At 32.7% G+C, this 26,384-nt stretch overlaps 1 protein-coding gene across 2 annotated transcripts in view; it reads right to left on the bottom strand.

The window, feature by feature from the left end:
• Window positions 1-26,384, bottom strand: part of LOC126737949 (uncharacterized) — a 541,322-nt gene that overhangs the window by 44,126 nt on the left and 470,812 nt on the right. For both annotated transcript variants that reach the window (XM_050443074.1, XM_050443084.1), the window contains exons 14-15: window positions 21,926-22,141; window positions 9,833-10,137 (exon numbers count right to left, since the gene is read on the bottom strand). In XM_050443074.1, coding sequence (XP_050299031.1) covers window positions 9,833-10,137; window positions 21,926-22,141 — 521 coding nt within the window. The remainder of the gene's footprint in view (window positions 1-9,832; window positions 10,138-21,925; window positions 22,142-26,384) is intronic.

Genomic DNA, 26,384 nt, shown 5'->3' with positions numbered 1-26,384 from the left:
ACAATGCTATTATATTTCGCCAAATTTAACACTGATATAGCTAAATGCGAAATATGGTTATCTAACAACAGAAGGACTGGTGATTGCTTTGTCGGTTTCACATGTTTAATGAAATGCGTCATGAACAAAACGAAGCTATCTTCTGTCAACCATCCGGATGAATTTGCTTTACCGGGTGATCCACCCCGAATAAAATAATCTTTATAATTCTTTCGGGGAAATAAAAACATAGGTGGTATACAAAGCCCACTTGCAGAAACTGGTGTTGTAAGTGTTACATCTGTACCCCTTTCGCCTGAAGTAAAAGCACCGACTTGTCTTGACCCCTTCACTCCTACAATCTTTGGAGGTTTCAAGACTGTTGAAACTCCAGTTTCATCGGTATTCCATATGGAGGAAGCAGTAAATGAGTAGCGCTCCAAAACATTATTTAATTTGTCGAAAAAATCGGTTACATTTTTCTTGTTAAAAGATGTTGCCCTTCCCAAACTAGTGGCCTCAGGTGTTCGAATAAAAAGTCGTGGGTTTCTTTTTAGAAACGCTGCAAACCAGTCAGCTCCCGCTTGTTTGTTTTGTCGCCATGAGTCTGGCATATCTTTATTAAATTGGACTGCACACTCTTTAATGGTTTATCGCAAAGAATATGACTTATTTGTCTTGGGAATTTACAGATCTCCTTCTGAAAATATAGTTTTTTTTAAAGAACCTTAAAACCCTCTTGTCGAATATTTCTCTTAACAGTATTATAATAGTCACAGGTGATTTTAATATAAATTTTGTAGACCATAGTCACCCCAGATTATAATACAATCTGCTTCAGTTTTTTAATTTTACCATGCATGTCAATCAACCTACCCACTTGACAGACAACTCATCAACTATAATTTATTATGTAGGTATGTACGTACAAATAAAGCTAGTAAAAATGTAAATTTTCACTCCACAGGGGCAGGGTATTTGACTATAAGGCTATTTCAGCGTATGTGTTAGTATTTAAGCCTTAGAGACCTTTATATATTAGTAAAATTTTCAAAGTAATATTAAATATTTAAAAACAATAATTTCCAATAGTCAATATAAAAACTATGGTAGGCTTAAAAGTATCAGGGAAAAGTTTGAGATGCCTGCATTATATTAGGAAATTTTAATTGAATAACGAAATATTTTTAAAGTATTTTAATATTTACTTTCTAAAAAATTATAGTTCAGCGCCCGTATTAATAATTCTTCTAATAAATTTAAGAAATCCTGATATATTGTGAAAAGAAAGTCTAATGACCTTTATAACTGAATCTGAATTAAACGCGGGCAGCTTTAATTCATATTACTGTAATATTTCAACTAAGCTAATAGAAGACATTTTAAGCAACTACAGACCTGAAGAACTTATGAACAAAATACATAAGATACGTTTTTTGGTCTAACAAATTACTTGAAAATCAGGAAAATATAAAAAAAATTAAAAATAAAAATTCTACAGGATGAAGGGGATCTTTTTGGTTCACAGACACTAGAGGGTCTTGAATTAAATTGACGAAACAGTGGGCTGTCAAGGTCTCCTGATGGACCCGTTATGCCCCACCGGGGGTTACCAGAGCCCAACGGCCGTAGAGAAACCGATAAGGCTCTCTGGTCTGAAGGACTTAAAGTCGCTTGGTACACTGAAAGTGTTACCAAAGTATTTGAACGTGTCGCGCGTAAGTGCTGGGCACTCCCCGACTACATGGTCAACAGTTTCAACTAGAGGGTCTTGCAAATGTTATAAATGATTCTTTTAAACAAAGGTATTTCTTGCCTGTCTTAAAAAAAAAAATTCTTTCTAAAACAACCGGAAACCATCTGGCTATAACCCACTAAAATCCGTTTTTCTTCACATGTTACCGTTTTTCCGCAACCTGCTGTTATTTACAAACAATAATTGTTCCTTTGCACAAAGGTGAGGACCACACCAATTTATCTAATTTTAGACAGATAGCTCTTCTGCCGGTCATGTCCAAAGTTGTAGAGAAATCGGTAAAGAAAAGAATGGTTTAATTTTCGAGCAGATTTAATCTGCTAATCAATTTAGATTCCAGAAAGAAAAATGCATAAGAGATGCTATATTTAGTATTCTCAAGCTAATCTACACCAGTCTCAGATGGTGAAGCTGCAGTGGTGTTCTGTGATATATCCAAAGCAAGCATTTGATTGTATGAATCACATAATATTGATGTCAAAATTAAAGAGATATGGCTTTCAAGGCTTATCTTTGGAATAGTTCAGATTTTATTTGCCAGGACTTATTCAGAAGGTCAAATTTGGCAATTTTTTCTCACAAGAAGTGCAAGTTTCCACTGGAGTTCCCCAGGGTTGTTTGACCACTACTCTTACTTTATAAATTAATGGCTTGCTACTTCTACCGATAAAAAGCAAGGTGCCAATGTTTGCTGATGACATGACCATTTTATGGCATGAGAAGAATTTGAAGCAATTAAGGAGTGGTGTGGTGAAAATAATCCTTGCTTTAATTCCTCAAAAGCAAATGTGTTAAGTTTTAAGTGTTCTATGGATACTATTGGGTTGAACAATGAGGCTTTTCTAAGGCATTGTACTGGCAAATTTTTGGGTGTAACAGTTGACGATGGGCTTAAATTTTAAGGCCATATCACTAAGAGGATATGATATCATGAGTCGTGCCATCCACTTTTTGTAATACATAAAATTTTAAGGGTTTGTTTTTTATATATCATACAGTCTCCAAGTTTTATAATCTATAAGTTTAATAATGTAAAATTATTGATCCAAGCAAGGAGTAGTACTAGTTGTAGTAGAGTGCGAACAACGACAGTATAAATGCCACGTGCTTCTAAAATTGATAAAACGGCTTTTGTGATGAATTCTACTGAGTTGGGGCCCCACTTTGAAGATCTTTTTACAAGGAACAATCGACGAAATTATTAGAGTCAACTTTGGGTACTAGGCTCCCTTACAGTTTCAGATTGCCCGTACCGCACAGTGAGCAAATAAAAAAGTGCTTTGTTTATATAGGAAAGTCTTTAACCATCTTCCTCTTGAAATAGATTAATAGATTGAATAGAAGAAAGCTTTAAAGAAAATATTTGTCTTAAAAAGCTTGTTACACCCTGGACGAATATTTTAATGTAACTAGGTGGAAATTTAGTTTTCCTTTTATATAATTCCTTTGTCTCATTCTTGGTAAGATTTTTTTTTATGTAATTTACTGTTTGATAAATTTTCAATGTATATTATACCGAACGGGCAACAGTAAACAGACAGAACTTTTTATCATAGACCGAGATTCCTCTCGACAGATCCATCTCTAATAATAAATTTCGATGAAACCAATCTTACCAATCTTAAGTCTTTACAATCCTGGATCAAAGACATTTATTTCTAAAAAGGGTACTAAATACCTAGAAAAGGTAGTCAACTCCACTAAGACCGCTGTTAGCATAATATATGCTGGAACTGTGGACGAGCAACTTTTACTAGAATATACAGTCTACATAAATATTTGGACGCACGGTGGACCTGAAGGAGCATGTTATAATCGTTCTAAAAGTGGGTGGTTTGACGCTGTATGATCCGAACAGTGGCTGTATACAATTATTGTTCCTTACTTGGGCAACAGGAATGGTGTAAGTTTAGCTTTTAATCTTGAAGCTAAATATTTAGCATAAACTTTCATGATTTTAATTTTTTTACAGATTTTAGTAGGAGACAATTTTTCTTATATTTTTTAGACGATATATTAAAAACATGTAAGACTATAGACACATCATTTATCTGACTGCCTCCGAATTCCACTCATCCCATACAGCCTCTTGATGTGACTTTTAACAGTCAATTCTTGTAGTATGAAATGAAGTAAAGAAAAATGTTTGTGTCTCCCTTCACTTATATAATTACTTCAATTTATAAGATGGTTTTTATTTATTTTTCTGTTTATTTGTATCCTACAAAAACGATCACGTTTATTTCCAATAATTATAAGCTCATAAGGTCACCTTATTGATTCAGCTTCAATATCTCAGAATATTTGGGGGGTAAGTGGACTATATAATAAATTATGATGGAAAGAATGTCAAATAAATTATGTTAAAAAACACGACCAGTAAACCAAATAAAACTATAATTATTGTGCTTACTTGTTCCTTGTAGATAGATCTTCAAAGCGGGGCCCCAATTCAGTAGAATTCATCACAAAAGCCGTTTTATCAATTTTAGAAGCACGTGGCATTCATACTGTAGGCTACATATGTCGTTGTCCGCTCTGTACTACAACTGGTACTACTCCATGCTTGAATCAATAGTTTTACATATCTAGTGAAAGTAAAGTGCGTATGAGCCACTGACTTTAGAATATGCGTGCACTATAAACTCTTAAATTAAAACATTGTTATAATTTCAACCTCATTTAAATAAAAAATAAAGTGAAGACTCGTTCATTCGTTCATTCTTCGTGGTGTCTATCTATTCTTAGTGGACCATGACCTTCTAGGTTATCTTAACCAACTTCTATGCCTGCGTCTAGGTCAGGAGTCTGTACTTCAGAGGTGGCCTCCTTTTCTTTTCAAAACGCCCCTTCCGCAGTGTCTACTGAATTATTGAGGTATTCTGTATCGGGACACGATGTGAGAACGGGTCTTAGACTGGGTTTGGAAGGAAAGGAAAGAACACAGGACAACCACGTATTGATTGATTGGAGAAAAATTCACGCAAAAGTCGAATTTTTTAATGTGGATTTGTCTAATGAAAAAAGGTTCTTGAACATGTTGTTCAAAAACGTAATCAAAGTTTGTAAATTTAACTATACTGAAAATAATTATAAGATTGGGACTGTAAAGATGATTAATTATTTATTTTAAGAGATAGAGATTTTAACTCATAGAGATAACTGATTTTAATTCATATAGTCACTTATTATATTTTTTTGTTCTTATCTTAAGGGGGGGTTACAAGAACCAATAGAATGCTGAACCGTCGATTGAATAATAGAATAACCAGACAAAGTTCTCTCGTTAGCCTAAGGTTCCAGTCTCTCAAGGTCGAGCAGTAATACTAACCAAAAACGAAAATGAGTTTGTGATGTCATAATAGCGGAAAATTTAAAATTTTATTACGGTGCTGAATTTTTCAATTCGCTCTAATAAACCGTGCGCGAAAGTGATAGCGATATTAATAATTTTAACAAATTTAGGTAAGTTGGTTTTGAAATATAGAAATAACATCAAGTAAACATACTTAATTTACGATAAATGAGCAAAAACATTGGCATCTTGTTCAATACATTCCTCAGCACACTTAAGCACGCATTTTGTAGCTTTTTAAGATTGATCTTCTATCTATTAATCCAATTATTTGGCTAATATGTGTTTTAAGTTCATCAACAGTTCTTTATACACTTCATTTAATTCGAAAAATAAAAGTCAAGAGAGATCAGCCCACGTGTCCATTTATCGTTAAACAGTATACTTATTAAGTAATATTCTTACATCATTTAGTTGATGGGCGGTGCTCCATCCTATGTAAAATAGACTTGTTGCTATCCTTCCAAGTTAACATTATCCAAATAAACTTCCAATGCTCCAGATATTATGAGATGAATATATCTCCTTCCAGTCAAAAGTGTCATCATAAAACACAGGTTCTATTAAGCCGTACCAACTGTAATAGAATTACTTAGTCAGTTGCAAGCAGAAACATCGTCTTCGTCTTTTTCATTCGATGTTAGGTAACGATCGGTCTTATTATATCTATTTAAAAAAATAACGAATAATAGACAATCAGAATTTCTTAAAACGGAAGTGATTCTGCCAGTAAAATGGCATTCAATATTTTTTCTTTGATATTGAACTAATACCCAGTTATTTTAATTTGGTTTAACAACATCTGATACAGTTAGAGGTAAAATAATTTTTTATTAGTGGTATCTCATCGCTGCTGTTATCAGAATCACATGAATCTGCAGAATGTGTCTGACCATAAGGAGATATATTCTCCTTGTAAGACGTCATTTTCGAAACTTTTCAAGTTGATACTGAAGATTTACCATGGGATGAAGATAAAGGCAGTGGTAATTTTTTCATTAGTTTTTGTGTTCTAGATACAGAATTTTTCTTAGAGGTCACATCAACTACTGTAATGCTTTTCCCAGGCTCAACAACCACTTTTCTTCTTCTCTGCTTCGGTTGAGTAGATTCTGAACTATATCGCAGCTTTGTCAAAATATCGATTACAGCATTATAAATAACAGCTGAGGTTTCCTCTATTTCCTAGTTGCTTCAGGGGGTAGTGTTCGCTCTGCAGGGTTAAAAGGATACAACCCTGTTTTTTTAAATCCGTCAATTAAATTTTCAGAAGCTTTTTCGTTTTCTTCTATTTTCTGAAGAAGCTTCTTCAGCAACCTGAGGAATATATCGTCATTTTACGTCCTTCGGTTTTTTTTTCATGAGTTTATCTCTTGCCAATACTTTTTTAGTGGACTGTTAAAGGCCACATCAAGAGGTTGCATGGGATGAGTGGAATTCGGAGGCAGTCAGATAAGTGATATGTCTATAGTCTTACATGTTTTTAATATATCGTCTGAAAAATATAAGAAAAATTGTCTCCTACTAGAATCTGTAAAAAAATTAAAATCATGAAAGTTTATGCTAAATATTTAGCATAAGCTTTGTGCTGACCTAGACGAAAGCATAGAAGTTGGTTAAGATAACCTAGAAGGTCAAGGTCCACTAAGAATAGGCACGAAAAATGAACGAATGCACAAAGATAATAAGAGTGACTGAAACAACAATGAAAAGGTAAGGCCTATAACTCCTGGCTGTAGCCAATGAGAGTCAGTGTCATTTGGCAATTGCTGTATGAGGTGATTCCTGAGGAAGTTGAGTCTTCGCCTTATTTTTTATTTAAATGAGGTTGAAATTATAACAATGTTTTAATTTAAGAGTTTATATTGCACGCATATCCTAAAGTCAGTGGCTCAGACGCACTTTACTTTTACTAGATATGTAAAATTATTGATTCAAGCAAGGAGTAGTACCAGTTGTAATACAATGCGGCAACGACATAATTATGTAGTCTACAGTATAAATGCCACGTGCTTCTGAAATTAATACGGCTTTTGTAAGGAACTCTACTGAATTGGGGGCCTCGCCTTGAACAAGGACCAAGTAAGTGCACTAATTATAGTTTTATTCGATTCACTGGTCGCTTTTTTAACATAATTTATTTGATATTCTTTCCACCATAATTTATTAAACAGGGTGGCCCATCGAAAACAGTCCAGCAAGATTTGGGACCCTTTTTTTTTTTAAATTTAAAAAATGCTCGGACCCGTCGATTTTTGATTTCAGGGAGACAATTTTTTTTTATAGTTTCAACCTCTTGGCGGAGGTTGCAATCACCCTCAAAATCTTAAATAGGAGTGGGGGTTAAGTTTTTACTCTAGTTACAACTGCCAAGTTTGAAACTGCTAACTTCAATTTTCGCAGTATGACAGCTTGTCAAAGATTTTGCGGGTTCCAGAGAAATCTAATTTAACTTTATTGATTAGTAGTTAAGCCTTATCTTATTAAATGTTAAAAATGTCCGCCATACAATAGTACAGTAACTGTTCAAAGTGTTCCCGGACATTGTGAAGAATATCGGATGTTATTTATTGGCATTCATGAATGATCCAAAAATCTTCCGTAATTCTTCTAACGATTCAGGTTGGGTGGCATAAATTTTCGATTTCAGATGTCCCCACAAAAAGAAATCAAAAGGAGATATGTCGGGTGATCTTGCGGACCATTCGATAGCACCCCTTCTCACAATCCATCTACCAGGAAACGTTTCATCCAGAAATTGCCCTACTGGCAATGCATAATGGGGAGGACCTAGTCTTGCTGAAATATCGCATTTTCTTCATGGTAGCGTTGGTCGTTTTTCATAATTTCCATCAACGCTGGGTTAACGGCATTCTTCAAAAAGTCTAAGTACGTATCTCGATTTAAATGTCTCGGTAAGAAAAATGATCGAATTATGTGATCACCAAAAATACCAACCCAAACGTTTAATTTTTGAGGGTGTTGAGTATGAACTTGTTCTGTTCTTGTCGTCACCTCAATTTCACTTTATTGATTAATTTAATACTTGTTTGATAAGTTGCTGTTAATATTTTTTTGTTTTACATAATTAATGTTGAGATTTGCCTTATTTCCTCGCCTCTCTATAATATTTCCTTATATGCTATTCTTTACTTTTACTACAAACCTGGTACATACCCAAATAATACGTTCACGCAAGTACCGAAAAGACTGACGCGGGGAATCGAGGTGAAAAATACTCGGTACTAGATTGTCTTACTGTTAAAAACCATTTTTACGACTAGTGTTCGCGCGGCCTTCCGCAAAACCTCCTGTGTTATCCTGATCCTGACTGACCCCTAGGTAAGTCTTTTTACTTTTAATTTAATTCAATCACTTTTATATTTTTCGTGCTAAGTCAGCAGGCTGTGGTGTAAAACCGTCCAAAGGGACATAAACCATCGCAACCTATAAATTTTACAGTCTATAGGGCCTTAATTGATTAGAACCGTTTTCTAATCAATGGCATCCTTCTAAACAAACCTCATGGTATGATGAGGTGATCCTTGGATTGTGGTGTGACAAATGACAGTGCCATTGAGAAAAAATGAACATTCGTCTCAGAAGCAAACATTTAAAAGATAGTTGGGATTATTTGAAACTAGTTCGGACATTATTTCACAAAACTGTAAACGGCGGTCGAATGAAAGTTGAATTTTATATGGGTGCCATTTATTATGTTTTAGAATTCTCTGGACAGTGGTCCGCGAGACTCCCGTTACACGAGAAAGTTTTCTGGTACTTTATATAGGGTTAATACTAACTTCACCGAGAACATCGACCTCTACTGCGTCATTTCTCACTGGATTTTCAATATTTCGTTTTTTATTTGCCACCGAACTAATTTCCCAAAATTTTGCCTTTAACTCTAAGATGTAACCATGATGTACATACGTGTTTATCTGCATACTGCATCTCTCATTAAACAAAGTTGCCGTCAGTCTTGGACGTTGATTGTTTATAAAGCATAATTCAATCATTTCCACTCTCTCCACAATAGAATAAACCATTTTTATCGAATCGAAAGAAAAGCATAAAAATAACAAATTCACATCAATATATTTACTGAAGATAAAGTTGATTGTTGACTGATTTTTGATAGTTTAAAAACAATTTTTTACTCACACACCTAAAATATCCAGTAAAATGTTTAGCAATGGAAATTGCTTGTCGATGCGTAGCTCAAATTTAAAAAACAAAGCGCTATTGTAAAGGAAATTGAATGCCCTTTCAGAATTTTGAATCTGAATCAATAAGGTGACCTTATGAGCTTATAAATATTGGAAATAAACAACGTCACAGTTTTTGTAGATTATAAATTACGGAAAAATAAATAAAAATGATCCTGAAAATTGAAGTAATGATATAAGTGAAGGAAGGCAAAAGTTTTTCTTTACTTCATTTCACGCTCTACTACAAGAATTGACTAACTACTTCTTTACCCAGTTTCAGGACATTTAAGGTATAATTCGAAATTTACAATATTTTTCGTACTTGAGATTCCTACAGCTCGCAGATAGTATATTTTAGAACTTGTGTAGAATGTACTCATAATAAAAAAAAAAACTTATTTTAACCATAGTAAAATGCCCCTCAAATATTTTTAATAAATTTAACCATATGTACTAAGTTTATAAATTTGAAATAGGTCAACTGATTAAATAATTCATACGGTCATTAAACAGACGTGCTACTTAACTTACCCTCGGTTAAAAGGCCGTTTATCAAAAAGGGCTTAAAAGGGGCCGAGTTTTTGCCCAGTTGCATCTCGAACGTAACGTCTCTGCCTTCACGGTTATTTATCGTTTCGGAGCTGTTATAGCCGAGGTCAATGTCCGTAAACTCAAGCCAAATACTTTTTCCGGGTGGAGCTTGGATCACGATGGAACAGTCGAGGTGTGCGAGCAAAAAATATGGGTAGTTCGGGCTCATGATGACACCCTCGCGGGCTGTTAAGGTCTGGGTCGGACATGTCGACACGTCTACTGCCTCCCAAGTAAGAGAAAAACTGCAAAAAATGAAAATGAGTTAAGGGTCCGTGTTTCCGCGAAGAAACATTTGTCAAGAGTAACATTTTTTGAAAGGACAAGAGAGTTTTTCGATTGTGTTTGGTTTTTGTTTCGTTAGTTTCTATTTTTTTTAAAACACCAATATTTAAAAAAAAAAAATTTAAACACCAATATCCATGCTGGTATACCACATATATCATTAAAAATATAAAACACAAAGCTAGGTTGTACAAAAAAATTAAAAATTGAAATAATCAGCAATATCGAGTTGAATTCTGCAATATTACATCGTAGTAAAAAGGCAATTGAAAAAAGCTTATAATGCATATATTCAAAATGTAGAAGCCAATATTTTAACAGGTTCCAGCCGGTTCTGGAATTACGGTAACACTAAAAAGAGAACATCAAATATCCCAGGAAATATGCGTTATAGGGACGGATTTCTTACTAATCCGCAGATAATGGTAAATAGTTTTGCCGAATTCTTTCATTCAGTGTTTATCCAATAACACCTCTACAAATGTCTCATGTCTTTGAGTGGGTGTTGGTTTATCCCATCCGAGTCAGATGCAAGCTATTTCGTGTAAGGCCTCTTTCACACGGTCAGGATATTATTTATGCGTCCGTCTGATCGCCCGGCCGGGCAGCCTGGAGCACTGGCAGCCCTGGAGCGCTCTTCACACGGGAGTTTGCGAAACTCCGGACCATTTGGTGCTAGGTAATTCAGTTTGACACTGATTGGACAATAGACGTAAAAAATTATAATCGCTTTGTTAATACATCGGCGAAAAAAACAGCGTAATAGACGAGTTTGGGTTCATCCGTTGCTAGAAAGCCGCTACTTGAAAGGAGCCTTCTTTGTGCTTTTTCAACAATTGAAAGAAGACGAAACTAAGTTTTTTAATTATTTTCGTATGACCGTTACTTCTTTTTATGAGTTGTTGGAACGTGTGCAGCCCGAGGTACAAAAACAAGATATAAATATGAAGAAACTGCATCCAACCTGAACAAATGTTGACTGTTACATTAAGGTAAGTTTCTATAAAATAAATAAAAAACAATGTATACATTTTAGGTTAATATTCTATTTTAATGAAAGAATACATATATTTTCACTTCAAAAAAATTAAAAGTCAATATCTGAATTCTGTGAGGAAGGGGATGACAAATCGTTATAATTACTCGTAGATTGTGTGTCATTAGAATCAGGAGACAGGTAAGGTGGAGATTACGTTGGTAGAATTGTTACTTGATGGAATCGTTTGATGTTGATTGGAGACACTGGGTAGCAGTGAAGTGTATGAAAGGCCACAAGACTGATACTGCTGAGAGTTCTGCAATGGATTGTTGCAGGGGTATTGTTGTATTTGTTGTTGAGAGTATGGGAGAGAATAAATCTGCAGCTGTTGATGTTGCATACAGGAGGTCACATTCCATATTATTGTTTTTTTTTATATTTTTTTTGTAAAACTTTGATTACAATTTTTTTGTTGTTTTGCATATACTATAAATAAATTTCAATTTTTCTCACTAAAATCAGTGTTTCGATATCACGTCCTAATTAATTTGTTATTGGGGTATCTCTACTTATATTTAATGGCTTCAAAAAATATGTAATTTAAAAATTTAAAACCGCTTTGTAATTAAAATAATTCAATATCCCTAGATTTTGAGCATGTGTGTATTTTGATACAACGATTTGCGCACTAAAGTGAGACAAGATAAAACTTATTCTGAAAGAGACCATAACAATAAAAATAGAAAGAATTTTGACTGAAGAATAGAGAACCGAATTTTGAGAATTTTTCGAAAACCAAAACAATAAATGATGTTATGATGGCCATTTAGTATCAAACTTTAAAACTATTAAAATTAAAAAAAAAACCTCTGATGATATATCGGGCTTTGATATGACTTTCATTTTCGAGTTTTTTTTAATACAAATCCTAATAGACATTACCTGATTGATATTAGCTTCAAATTTATTAGAAAAATATACCTACCAGTAAAAAATACCTAGGAAATTGACGACTTTAGATTTACTTTATAAAACAGATATACGTTTTATTTAACAGAATTACATTAACCGAATTTATTTAAATATAAAATTTGGATGAGATATCGACGATGACTAGATGGCACAAAATATTTTTTATACGCTTAATTTAACAATATTTTAATTGAGCTAAAAATAGAAATAAATTTTCTGGTAAGTATTAACGTATTATTCCACTTAATTATGTTAAACATTAGTTATTTTTCGAAAATGTCATGGTATATTAAAATATTTGCAAATAAATGTTCTAGTATTAATTAATTATTTGGTCGAATGACTCATGTGGGCGAGCGAACATTTTAATTAAAATATAAACGGAGCGTTCTTCATTCGACTGTCCTTTATAAATAATAATAATAGTAATATTATTTATTCTATTATTATTATTATGTCAATTTCAATAATTATATAATGCACTTATTGATAAACAAATATTTACTCAAATTTAATAATCGAGTGCTGTATATTAATTTGTTAATAAAATAAAGATCGTAATTATGAAAAAATATTAAACAAAGCTAATTTTTTATTTAAATTTCTACTGTTATGCCTTATATTAACCTATATATAAAACATTTACTCAAATTTGCATTTAACTCTTTAATACTTCAAATTAAAATTCTTATGTAAAAAAAAATTAATTTTATCCTTTTTGGAAAGATCTAATTTTTATTTTTTATCAGAAATAAGTAATTTTTTTCAAGAATTTTATAAAGATTTTTTTTGACAATTTATTTTTTTATTTATGTATTTCTTTCTAAAACCATTATATATTTTGTTATTTCTCTATCAAATTTTTTAAATTGTTTTTTTTTAATTTTGTAAATTTTATTGCAATGATAATACTGTTTAAACTAATAGGAAGGAAGCATAATTCACAATTCATATGTTTTTCGATAAAAAAGTTTCATTTAATGGATTAAGTAAATCCTATATTTTTTTGAAAAAATTTATTTATTAAATTAGCGTGACTTCATTTTTGGATTGTTGGAGCTATTTTATAGGTTGCTGTTTCTTTTTTCTATTGTTATTGTTCCTTTAGCAATATTAGGCACAAAAAATTACTTGTTTTTTCTTTGGGATGAACATTATTCACCAAAATTCTTTGTTTTTCTCAAATATTTTGTTTTCTGAGTGGAAAATGTTGATTACAGAATTTATTCGTTAAGAACTACAATTAACTATCATTTTAAAAATAATAATTAGTACTCGAAATAACCTTTAAAATGATATACATTAATGAATGACAATTACGCAGGGCGAAAATTGAAAAACTTAAAATTGCCATATCCCCAGCTCTACCAATTTTGACGTTCGAGACCAATCGCCATGCGCCGGACACTCGCATTGCGGAGGCTACTCATTTATTATTGCGTCGTGGCAATGTGTAAAACCTAACTTAATCTACTTGCTGGCTTATTTTGGGTTATTGGCTTCTGCATCCAATCGGTGCAATTAGCTAGCTCATTCGGGTGATTCAGGAAAAGCCGTCGGGTATGTACCATGTTCTCCGAATCGAAGATTTCACAATAATCAATTAATTATTAGACTTTCACAATGGTAAATTTATAACTTTTGCACGTTGTCGCTTCCCCCACGATGCGTCCGGCTTGGTTACCGGCGTGAATAGGTTTAGCCACGAACGGCAGGGGGTAGGAAAGGGTCTGGGAAAGGGATACGAGGAAAGGACAAAGAACTACCACGTGTTAACTTCCGCGTCAAGGATGACGCGAAAGTCTGAAGAAACTTAATCTAAATTGTAGTGGGACCGCTTCAAAGTTTAAAATGGAGAATTTGACATTCGCTGAATTAGCAGACCTACAACTGGCTTATGGCGCTATTTATGATAATGGAAGACGTGCGTTGCAGATTTACCAAGAACGCTTTCCGCAGCGGCGCTTACCAAGTCGAGGACTATTTGCACGTTTGCATTCAAGATTGCGAGAGACCGGATCATTACGGGTAAGATTTGTTAATAAAGTTTTATTCATTCCAATTGTTTATGGCAACGAAACATATACTTTACAGAAGCCTCTTAATGTGGGGGAAAGACCACGCACAGTTCGTGTATCATTCATGGATAAGGAAATCTTAGCACAAATTGATGTGCTTCTATTTAGCTGTAGCGCACTCGTTGCGAATAAACCATGTTAGGGTATGGGAGGTTTTACACGAACAACCACTGCATCCAGTTCATTTTCAAACAGTGTACGTACTTCTGTAGGGTTTCCTCCCCTCGGGTAAAATTCGCTCAATGGTTTTTTACAATAAGCGAGGCGCGACGTCGAATTTCGGTCCTTAGTGATTTTTACGGATGAAGCCGCCTTTACTTGCGAAGGGATTTGCAACAGCCGAAACAGCCACGTTTGATCTGAAGAGAACTCCCACGCTATACACCTGGGTGGTTTTCAACAAAAATGTATGGCGAATGTTTGAGTACAATTTGTTCATAATACTCTGCTCGGCCCGTATCTCTTGCTGACACGACTTTCTGCAAGAAACGCTTCCCGAATTTTTAGAAAATATATCATAGACAAAACATGTGGTACCAACACGGCGGAGTCCTAGCATATTACCTGTTAGCCGTAAGGAAACATCTGAACCAGGCATATCAGGGAAGAGTGATTGGCAGGGGCGTACCAAATGCATGGCCTTCACGTTCACCAAACCTCACCGATGCGCTTGTATACGACCAACTCCTTAAGAAGAAAGGCCTTAGGGCTTGCGCGTGAAGTCATTCAATGTAGGCTGATGTACAACATGCACAATCTATTTTTTTTTTAAAAGTATATAGCAACAATATCCTGTCACATATGTTATTACTGGCAATTCTAATGTAATAGCTTTAGTATCACACTCTTCTATTAATATTTTTTTTAATACATTATCAATTTGTTCTAAACTTCCCATAATGTTGAGACCTTAGAGGCAGAACTAATTGAATCCTTAGCCTCTTCTCTGTTTCTGATAGAGTTGGCGTACTGATAAATGGTAATGACCACCAGATAATTGCCAATATTTTCCAAAACGCCCCTCCAACGGGTGCTGGTGAAATTTACCTAGCAATACATAATTCATTCCCAATTCAAATAAGCAGGACACTTTAAGAAGCCCATGAATGATATGACTTAAAGCAGTGTGAGTTTGTCGACTTAGTGTATGGGAAAATCTAGATGACTTCCAAGTACCTAACCAATTTTGCATTTGATGTAAGAAATAAAACTTCGGGATCATTATTAAAGGATATTAATACCTCTTTGGTTAAAGGTTCTTGGTATTTATCCAGTAAATGTTTGGCCTTAAGAGGAGTTTTTACATTAACAATTTTCAAAAAAGTTCATTTAATATTAATAAATTCAGCAGTGTCTTTTGAGAAGGGCAAATTGTTAACAAAACCTTTTAGTGCTTCTATAACAAAGAGATTAAAGATTTTAAGAGCCAGTTTAACATTTTGTCTTTCTATAGAAGATGGAAACAAGGCTTTTAAATTAAGAGAATATCCATGTTTTATTAGTTTATCTTTTTCCAGTTCATGAAGTTTATTAATTACTAAAAAACAAGCATATTTTGTTTCACCTGTCTCAAAGTCGGGATAAGATAATGTTTGACCGTTTGGAATTAAGCAAATTATTAAAAATACACTTAAGTAAACGAACAGTGTCAAAAAGGTAAAAAAGAGGCCACTATACTTAACTGATTAAGGAGTGAAAAATTGGTCATTGCTTTACTGTTTACTGCATTATTATCACTTACTATACAAAAAACTATGTAACCAATTTCTTCCAAATTTTTTACTATTGTTTTTATAAAGTTATATAGCATTTCAGAATGTATCACAGACACAGGAGATATAATATATGAATAACTTCTTTAAGGCTTGAGCATGGACGGGTTATGTATTATTATGTAAGCTCAAAGGGAATGATATCATTGTGAAACTCTCTAGTTGACTCAAAGTATTTATTTTAAATGGTGATTTTGAATTATAAATTGAAACACAAACAGATTGGCCATAGAAAAATGACTCTAGCTTTAAATTTGAATCTATAACAATTGCCCATGTTATTATAGGAGCAGGTGTATATTCTAGCTTAAACAATGTCAAATTTTCAATAGTGTTTTTAAAATTTATGGGACAACGCTTTATTGAAAACCATCCTTCTTTAATATGAAAATTTTTGAATACTTCTAAGCATTCCTCAAAAGTCTCAAAGCAAACGACCGAAAATTGATTAAAACTGGTATTTTCTTTATTTTCAAACCGTAAAAAAACCAAACGTGAACCGGCAAATAATAAACTGTTTATAAACAATCAAAAGGAAAACACGAGATTCGTGGTGACGTGAGCGAGCGCATCGTCACAAAATACAGTCGCCCAACTAGAGTTGACATACGTCTCGCCGCGATAGCATATCAATATTTGGCAGAGTTACTGCTAAATACTCTTTTCAGATCTCTTATGGCATTTAAGGAGGTGTTAATTGAAGCGAGTGGTCAGAATTTTGAACATCTTTTAAATTGAAACATAGTCCTATAATTGGAACCTTTGGTGTGACACTCAAATTACAATTTAGTTTTACCACTAACCAGAACTCTTAATTTTACTCTCAACACATGTTTCCAAAAAATTAACCAAAAAAAATGTTTTTAATCTCCTTCCGAAGATTTTTATGTAATTTACTAACACGCTTTCTGGTACAAGCACGTTTGCCTGTGTCCGATGTTGGATACCACTGCGCGGACCTTAATGCGCTATTATTGCTTACCGCATGCGCATACGCCTATGGGTTAATAAGTAAAAAACGTTTGTTTTAACTAAAATCGATTATTTTAGATAAAAAAAAGCTTCAATCCATTTAATATTCAAAAAGTTTTTGGAACGAGATTTTCTTCCTGTCTAGAACTCTCCTACTAGCTGCAAATAAAAAAAACACGATGGTCAGTTTTTTTCCAAAATTTTAAAATCCCTTTTTACTAAGAATGGAGTTTTTAATTGAAGAAAGTCATCATTCATTTTTAAAGAAGCCCATCATCAACACAGATTTAAAATTAATATTTGGCTAGGAGTAATTGGTAATATTTTATTAGGGCCTGTCGAACTACCTGACTGCTTAAACAGTAATGAATCTTACAGTTCTTTACAAAACATATTTCCAAAACTGCTGAAAGTGCTTTAAAATATCGATCTAAATTCGTGCATTGGATGGCTGTTCCACACACTTCGGTGTACACGTTGGACAGTATTTAAATCAGGGGGCGTATTTTCGAAACCATGCGAGAATCTTCGAATGCGAACAAAGTCGAGCAGCAAAATTCGCACACGAATTAAAAAGTGCATTTTTGAACAGCATTCGAAATTTCATTCGCATGCGAACATGAAATGTAGTGGCAACGTAGCAAAGTCCAGTGCTATTGGAGGCCTTGTCAACTGGGATGAAGACGATAAAGATTTTTTAACCTAACCTAAAATTTAAGTTTAAAAACATCAGGGAATTTTGAGGTTTCTTCATGGCGTTTCTTGGGATTTTGCGAATTGACTTATTTTTTTTAATGAATTCAAAAAATAAAAAAATATTGCGGTTTTGTGTCGAGTGAGCAAAAGAAAGAACTAATTTCATTTATGGAAGAGCACCCGGGATTAAAGTCGGCCAAATTCATCCAAAATTCGAATGGTTTCAAAAATACAGCCCCAGGCGTATCAAAATAATTGCATAGGAGGTGGTGATCCGATTGTTTGGCCGCCTAGGTTCTCGGATTTAAATCCCTGTGATTTTAGCATTTGGGGGTATTTAAAATCAGAAGTTTATATCGTTCCTATAGAAATTCGAGAACAGCTTGGGGAAAGAATTGGGCCGGTTTGCAATTGAGTCTATCAGCGCAACAGTGGCCTAACCCACAAAATTGACATTTTGCGTTTTATGTTCATTTATGTTCCATATAGCGCGATCTTTAAGGCAACAGTGGCCCAAGCCACCTTTCTCTCTTGGATAATAGATGGCAGCACTATAGTTACTTGTTGCATTTCCTGATTAGTCGTATAACTGAGTGCAATAGTGGCCTAACCCTGTAGTCTGTGGATTAGGCCACTGTCCCATTATTATTCTGTTGTAAACAAAAAATCTCGTGCGTCAGCGTAAAAGTGAAAATAGACTGTTTTCTTTATAGTATAAAGTTAAAAAGAAGTAACTTGATGTTATTATGGCTTGTTCTTCATCTGTTATTGTCGGTAAGTATTTTGTATAAATTTTACGTTATATTATTTGTTACGATTTAACCGGATATATTTTTGAGATTAGGTTTTAACAATTTTCAAATTAGGCAATCCAACAACCTGTCAAAGTCAAAATTCAATGTGACTGCGATAATCAAACAGTGTGTTGTTTACATGTTTAATTGCAATTATTTTTGAATATTGAGAATTACAATTTTTACGTATTATTTTGGCGGATTTTTATCATACAAAGGGTACAAATTGTTAAATTATTTAAAAATACCTGCGATATAAGAAAATGTGTTGACTTTCGTCAGTAAATGCGGATCGATTTCAATGTTTGACCATCACCGTCATATTGAATAGCTGAAAAAGTCACGTGGTTTGGATTGCCCAATTAAGTTCTAGCAAAATGGTTTTTTGAAACAATAACAATTCATAATAATTTCAATAGAGGAGTCGTTTTTTAATATTATTCTCCATAGTTTCTAAAAATTAGAAAACAAAAAATAAATATTATTTTTTGTTTTTAGGTTCAGAAAATAGTGATGAAGATCCATTTCAAGATTCTGAGTCGGAGTATGTACCATCTGAAACGGGCAATGAAATATTTGAACAACGAAATGAATCTATGGGGTCCGATAGTGAAGCCAAAAAACAAAGTAGAGGTAAAAAACGCATAAGAAATGAAAGTAAATGGAAACGTAATATTGCAAAGAAAAAACGAAATGCTGGTCAAGAATACGTTAATAGGTCCAAAAGAGTTGTGCTAGCTAAAATTTTTCTAGAAGTACAAGATTGTTGTGAAAGTCACTGTTGGGAAAAAATTAATTCACAGCGCCAACAAGCTATTTTTACGTTATTTTATAGCATTGAAACATTTGATCTACAATATGCCTATATTTTTGAACTTGTTGAAGTTGTAATTAAATTAAGAACCTATACTGAAAGAGCCGGAGCTTCAAGGCGTGAGAAAACTCTATGTATTTACTTTTTATGTAATGATGCTGGGGAAAAAATAAAAGTCTGCAAATTGTTTTTTAAAAAAGTCCTTCAAGTTTCTGATGGCAGAATCAGTCGGGTGTTGGCTAATAAGAAAGAGGGTTTAGCTGCTCCAGTAGATGGAAGGGGTAAGAGAACATCTATAAACAAAAATCCATATATAATGGTTCAAAGCGTAATATAATTTATTAAAAAATTCACTGCGTATGAGTCTCATTACACTCGACGCAAAAACCCACATAGAAAGTATTTAGCCCCAGACTTAAGTCTTGGAAAGATGTATGAACTTTATAAACAAGAAAAAGAGCTCGAAAACGTGACTCCTGTCTCAATGTTCATATTCAGAGAATGTTTTTTTTAATTTAACCTTTGTTTCCCGATAAAAGATTCTTACAAGAAGTATGATTTATTTGAAAACAAAATAAAGTTTTCAACAGATAATGCAGAAAAACAACAAATTCAAATGGAACGAGAGTTGCATCATCGGAAAGCAACTTCTGCTAGAGATGGTATGAAGAGAGATGGGGATTTTGCAAAAACAAATCCAGAAGTCGTAACTGCCATAGCTTTCGACCTCATGAAAACTTTACCAACAGCCGTTATATCTACTGGGATTTGTTATTATAAGAGACAACTTTGGACGTATACTGCCTCGGTATCCATAATTTAGGCACGAATGAAGTGTTTATGTACACATGGGACGAATTTGTTGCTTCCAGAGGTCCTCAAGATCAATGCGGTGGGCAAAACAGAAATTTTGAGATGGCAGCTTTATGCAGCTACATTGTGTCCTCAGAACTAAACACGGTTAATGAAATTAATCATAAATTATAAGTGGGCACTCCTTTCTACCTTGTGACCAGGATTTCGGGTTGGTGGAAAAACAAAAACAATTCTTTAGAGACATTTTTATTCCAAATGATTGGAGGAAAGTTGTTGAATAATCCAGAAAAAGATTCTCCTTTAAAGTAATAGAAATGTCTGGCAGTGAGTTCTACTCTACAGCAAAGTTGGAACAAAATCTAACTAATTGAAAAATATCAGCAACTAAATCGAAAGTACAGTGGCTTAAGATTCAGTGGCCACTTTATAAAAAATCAGAGCCATTTTGTATATTTTACAAGTACTCCAATAATGAAGATGTAGTATTCGAATCATTTAGTGTTGAAAAAAGAAGATCAATACAAACTTTGGAGAGTATTGAACTTAGTTACTTGTATCCCAAAGGGCGCAACATAGACGTTAAAAAGAAGAAAGACCTTCTGGAGTTAATTCCTTTCATACCGCCGGTTCATCACGATTTTTACAAAAACTTAAAAACATCACAAAATACTTCAGAAGAAATTTTTTCCGAAGGAGAAGAGGAAGAAGAAATAAAAGACGTCTAAGTCTAGCAATATTTTGACATTTGGCTTGTTTGTATTTTTAGTTTAATGTTTACTATAATTTTATGACTTTCTAATAAAATATTGTAATTATTTTTTGTTTTTTAGTAATAATATACTACCAATAAATTAGGCTAATTAACACATTATCGCAATTTTAATAATGGAACAGTGGCACAGATTACTTCTCCTGGATTACTACTAAATTACTACTCTGGAGGAGTAATCTGTGACAGTGGCCTAACCCACATTTTTTTTCAAAAAAAAAACTAAAATCATTTACTTATAGGCTCATTAAATAAAAAATATTAAACATAGATTAAAAATTGTAAAAAGTTTTTCTAATTTACATAACTTCTACCAAAAAAAAATATAATTTAACGCTAAAATTATAATGTCAATTTTCTCAAAGCATTCTTTTGGGCTTGGGCCACTGTTGCGCTGATCGACTCAGTTGATTCCGAAATAAAGTTGTTATTTTTCAAAGAATTCGCTGTTTCTTATCAACAAAGACCAGGACTATGTATTGAATCAGATGGCCGACCTGTAGAAAACTTATTATAAATATTATGTTCTGTTTTATTTTATTCTGTAATTAATTTTTTGTTTAAAAAATATTTTCGATAAACCCCTTACGGACGCCACTAGTAAATTTTCTTTCTTGTACGTCAAAAAATGCTTGCTAATACATAAAACATTCTATAGGAGCTGTAAAGTTTCTCAATCCGGTTCCTATCACCCGGTAATAAAGTCTTTTCATTATAAATAATATTTGATGGGTTTAATTTTAAATTACTTAAAACCATATTTGAAGAATATAGAGTTAGGGTTACCATTTAAACTTGATAATATTTTTTTTAAATGCTGCTAGTCAGTTTTTTGTTGTAAACTTTGATCAAATATATTTGATTTGATCGGTCTAAAAAATACTATAGTTTCTGCCACAGTAAGGAAAAATGTTGCGGAAAAATCCTAAGTAAAAATTTATTTTTAGAACGATAAAAATTAAAAAAAAAACAAAATAGATAGAAGGTGAAAAAAATCCCGTTAGAAGCATCACGATATTATCAAAACCGTAATATTAAGAAATCGGACCACGGTCCATTTAAAAGAAAAAGAAAAGTAAATCTTACCCACTTCCGGTCACCGAATAATCGGAATGAAACCTCACTTCCGCTTCATTGGTCTGGGAAACGAAGTCAAACCTTTCCATTTGGGTCACGTGGCTACCGCAGAACTTAACCGAGTCCTCTTCGGCCAATTTTTTGCCACCGCTTTTCCACACCGATCTTAGCTCGACGTAGTCGTAGAGACATTCCGGTTGGCTCTCGATGTCGATCCGGGAAAATCTGTGGAACGAAAATCGTGGAAGTAAATACCGGTTTAAGCTTATTTTTGTGTTTTTGCTTGGCTTGGCTGCGGATTAGAAAAAAATACGTGATTTAATACACCGAAAATTGGAAAATTGCAAAAGATATTATATAAATCACAGAAGTAGATTGTAATTGTTTATTTTTGCTGACAGTTTTATAATTTATTTTTATGGCAACGTATCAAATTATTAGAAAGTTTATTCTTTAAATTTTCATTTGGTTAATTTTTGTATTTGGGAACAAGTATTTTATAATATTTTTGTAATAAATAAATAAACAAACAAAAATAGATATTTTTGATTTCTGATGCCATCGCCAAATCATAAAACACGTTAATTTTGAGTCTTACTATTTTAAAATTTCATGTAGTTTAAAAACAAAATATGTGGCACCGCCTGGAAAATGTAAAATAATATTTTTTCAATAGCTATTTAAATACCTATAATTTTTTTTTCAGGCAATTAACGTTTCTTTTCCTTATGTATATATCGTAACCAGTTACAAAATTCGTCTTCTTATAAGACACCTATAATAGTCGTTTTATAAACAGCGGCTAGATTATCAAATATTTATTCGACGGTTCAGTACTTTACTATCTGGTTAGCCATTTTGTGAAGCGAATAAAATGACCTTACTCAGGCAGATTGTCAAATGGTAAAGTTGTTACCTATTAAAATTCTTGCGGATGAAGTACCTTAGTCAGCTTGTAAAATACTAAATACACTTGTAAAATGTATTTAAGATTACTTTAAATACAATTATTTAGTATTTAAAGTAAGTATTTAATATTTTTTAAATTTTATATTATGTTTGTATTTTAAGTATTTAAAAATTCCCTAGTACCTATAATAGTACGGATTAAAAGTAGTTTTTATCTACTCGCGCCGCTGCTACTTAACGGGGCCCATATTTTTACAAAATTTGAACCCCACATAATATTTGAAGTACTCGAAGAAGTTGCTTAATCTATCTATGTTTATAATTACAAGCCACCTATAACCCATTCGTAAGAATTTGAAATACACATCACTTTTAAGTAAAATATAGAAATATTGCAGGTTTAAAACAATCTTAATTTCCTGGTAAGATACTGCCTGGACTAATCCATATTGCTATAAAATAAAAACAAAATCTTTTCTACAAATTTATTTTTAAGTTCTACTTAAGAACTACCCAGCAATGTTAATATATTTCTCTTATGGTTAATAAAGTAGTCAGTAAATATTAAGATCTACTGTGGCGAGATAATTTTGATTTGTCGATCATTAGTTTTAAGGAGCAATTTTTTAATAGAAATTTGAAATTAGTGTGGTTTATAAAAGTCACCATCACCGCGTAAGATAAATGGAGTTAAATATTTTGTTTTTATTACCAGAAATTGTAATATGTTTAAATCATTTTTATCTAAAACAATTTTGAATTGTACAATTTTTTGATTTTCGGACATATTCTGTATCCAAAAATGAAGAAATTCCATGGAAAAGCCATCCTCACAAAAAAAAGTTTAACATATGCTCGGTTAACATATTTATTTTTAGTTTTCCTATATCTAAGGTATTTATACTGTTCCTTTTCTATCGCTTATTGAAGAGAGCTACAGCTTCCAACATATTAAACTTTTTCTTTGAAATACTTCAGCTGAATTCTTTTCTTAAAAAGTGCATTTTTATAATATTATAAAACTTATAATTCTTAATCATGTTATAAAGCTAGTTTAAATTGAAACAATCGCAACTTTAAATTGAATAACGAATGAAGTACTTTACAAATCCGTTCGGCTTTGTGCAATTCTACACGTACATTTACTTTAATTTGGTAAAAGACTCGAATACTGCAGGAACACTTTGTTATTCTTAAATCATGCCTTTCCAGCTAACAAGTTGTTTAAGAGGAATGCAAATCTTGCATTTCGTGTATTTTTCTTGGATCCAAAGGATTGTTTTAAATCAAATTCTCTGTATGGCTGAAATATGTATTTAAAAAAATATTTTTAAGTGATTATAAGAGAAATTTGTTAACGCTTTTGTTTCCACGAAATATACTTGAAAGTGAAATAATCAATTTTAGCTGAAAATTAAATCTTTGAGATAATTTATTACCCGATCGCATCTCAATTGATTATTTATTTCAATCATTTTATTTAATCAGCATTAATATCAATATTAATATCCCCTATGAAGTTATTATTGTGCTAGGAGAGGTCAAAATAAGTTTCAGAAAAATCAAGAGAAAAACAGGTTAAAAAAATGAGTGATAAAACATATCAATTTCCTCTATTAATTGATCTATGTCAATATCAATTGCCAAAATAAAATATATCAATTAGATCTTAAATAAAAGAGCTCATAAAAAGGTATCACGACATCAACCCATCATATAAATTGAAAACGACAAAAAAAGAGAATACACTGAAGCATAGACAATATATCTGATGGCGAAGGACCTTATCTAATGAAAAACGTACTTACAGTAGCGGCCAAAAGTAGAGAAACTTTTGATTATTTTTAAAAAAATATTGATAGATTACTTTTTAAAAATATATTTTATTGTTTTAGGTGGAACACAAATACAACATAAAAAATAAATAACTAGTGTATAAGAAAATTATTTATAAACCCACAAAAAATTTTTTTTTTATTTTTTAAGCGGTCAAAAGTAGAGAAACTTAAGCAAAATATTACAAATACTTAAAATAAACCTAATATTTGGTAGCAAAACCTTTGTTTTTAATAACTTCTGCACATCTTCTGGGCATCGACTCCAACAATTTTACAATTTTTTCTTCTGGTATTTCCTGCCAGGCCTGCGATAATGCGCAAAACAGTTCTTCTTTGTTTTTAAATTTTTCGGGATATTTACGCCTAACATCTAACTCCAATTGTTCCCATAGGTTTTCAATGGGATTTAAGTCGGGGCTTTGTGGAGGCCAGGCTAAAACGTTGAGCTGTTCCTCCGCAAAAAAATCTTTAACAATTTTAGCTGTATGTTTAGGATCATTATCCTGTTGAAATTTCCAAATTAGTGGAAGGTTTTCTTCGGCGTAAGGTATCATATGATTCTTGAGGATCTGTAAATATTGATATCTGTCCATAATACCCTCAACTTTTATTAGCGGACCTAGTCCATGCCCAGAAAAAGAACCCCATACCATGACATTACCTCCACCATGTTTTATGGTTGGCCTAGTGTATTTAGGATTGAATCTTTGATGTGGGGGACGCCTTACATACTTTATTCCATCCGACCCAAATAAATTAAATTTACTTTCATCGGACCAAAGTATGTTTTTCCATTGGTTATAAGTCCAAGTGGAATGTTCTCTAGCAAATTTTAAACGAGCATTCCGATTTTTCTTGGAAATGAATGGTTTCTTTGCCGGTCGTCTGGCTTGGAGGTTTCCTTCGCCTAAGCGTCTTCTTATGGAACGGATGGATAGTGAAATGGAAGGGTTTCCTTTCTTAATATCCACGGCAGTAAAGAAAGGATTTTTTTGGGAACATCTTCTTATTACTTTATCATCTGAAGGAGTAGTCTTTCGCGGCCTTCCGGTCTTAGGTTTATTTAAAGAACCTCCACGTTCTTTGTACATCTTGATTTGTTTAGATATAACACTTTTATTAAGCTTTAAATCAATTGCAATTTGATTTTGTTTCAATCCATCTTGATATTTTTTTATAATTAGTTCTTTTAACTGAACTGACAAATGAATACCTCGTGGCATCTTACTCGACTAATACTAACACACGACTAAAATATTATTCTCTTTATTCAAAAACTGTTTGTTTAGGAATGATCGGAAAAAAAGTTTCTCTACTTATGGCCGCAAAAAAATGAAAAATATTTTGGCATTTTCGTCATGTGTTAAAGAATGTGTTTATTTTTATATCATTATAAGTAACTTAAGGTACCCAATGATTTAGTGATGAAATTAAAACTTTTTATTTAACCTATTAATTAATTTTTTAAAAAATTAAAAGTTTCTCTACATTTGGCCGCTACTGTATGTAAAATTGGAAGAGGTAGATTATTAAAAAATACAAAGAAATCTTTAGAGTTTATTAATGTCTGAGAAGCTTAAAGTAAGCATTTTCTTAAAAATTTCCTTCATTGATGATATAATAATAATAATAATAATAATAATAATAATAATAAATGTCTTTTATTCAAAATTTACAGATGTAGTTAACAATAATAACATTCTATAATTAAGTACCCGAGA

The sequence above is a fragment of the Anthonomus grandis genome, chromosome 1 (assembly GCF_022605725.1).
Source record: "Anthonomus grandis grandis chromosome 1, icAntGran1.3, whole genome shotgun sequence".
NCBI lineage: Eukaryota > Metazoa > Arthropoda > Insecta > Coleoptera > Curculionidae > Anthonomus > Anthonomus grandis.
The sequence above is the reverse complement of the archived record's forward strand: the minus strand, read 5'-3'. Positions and strand labels throughout refer to the sequence as shown.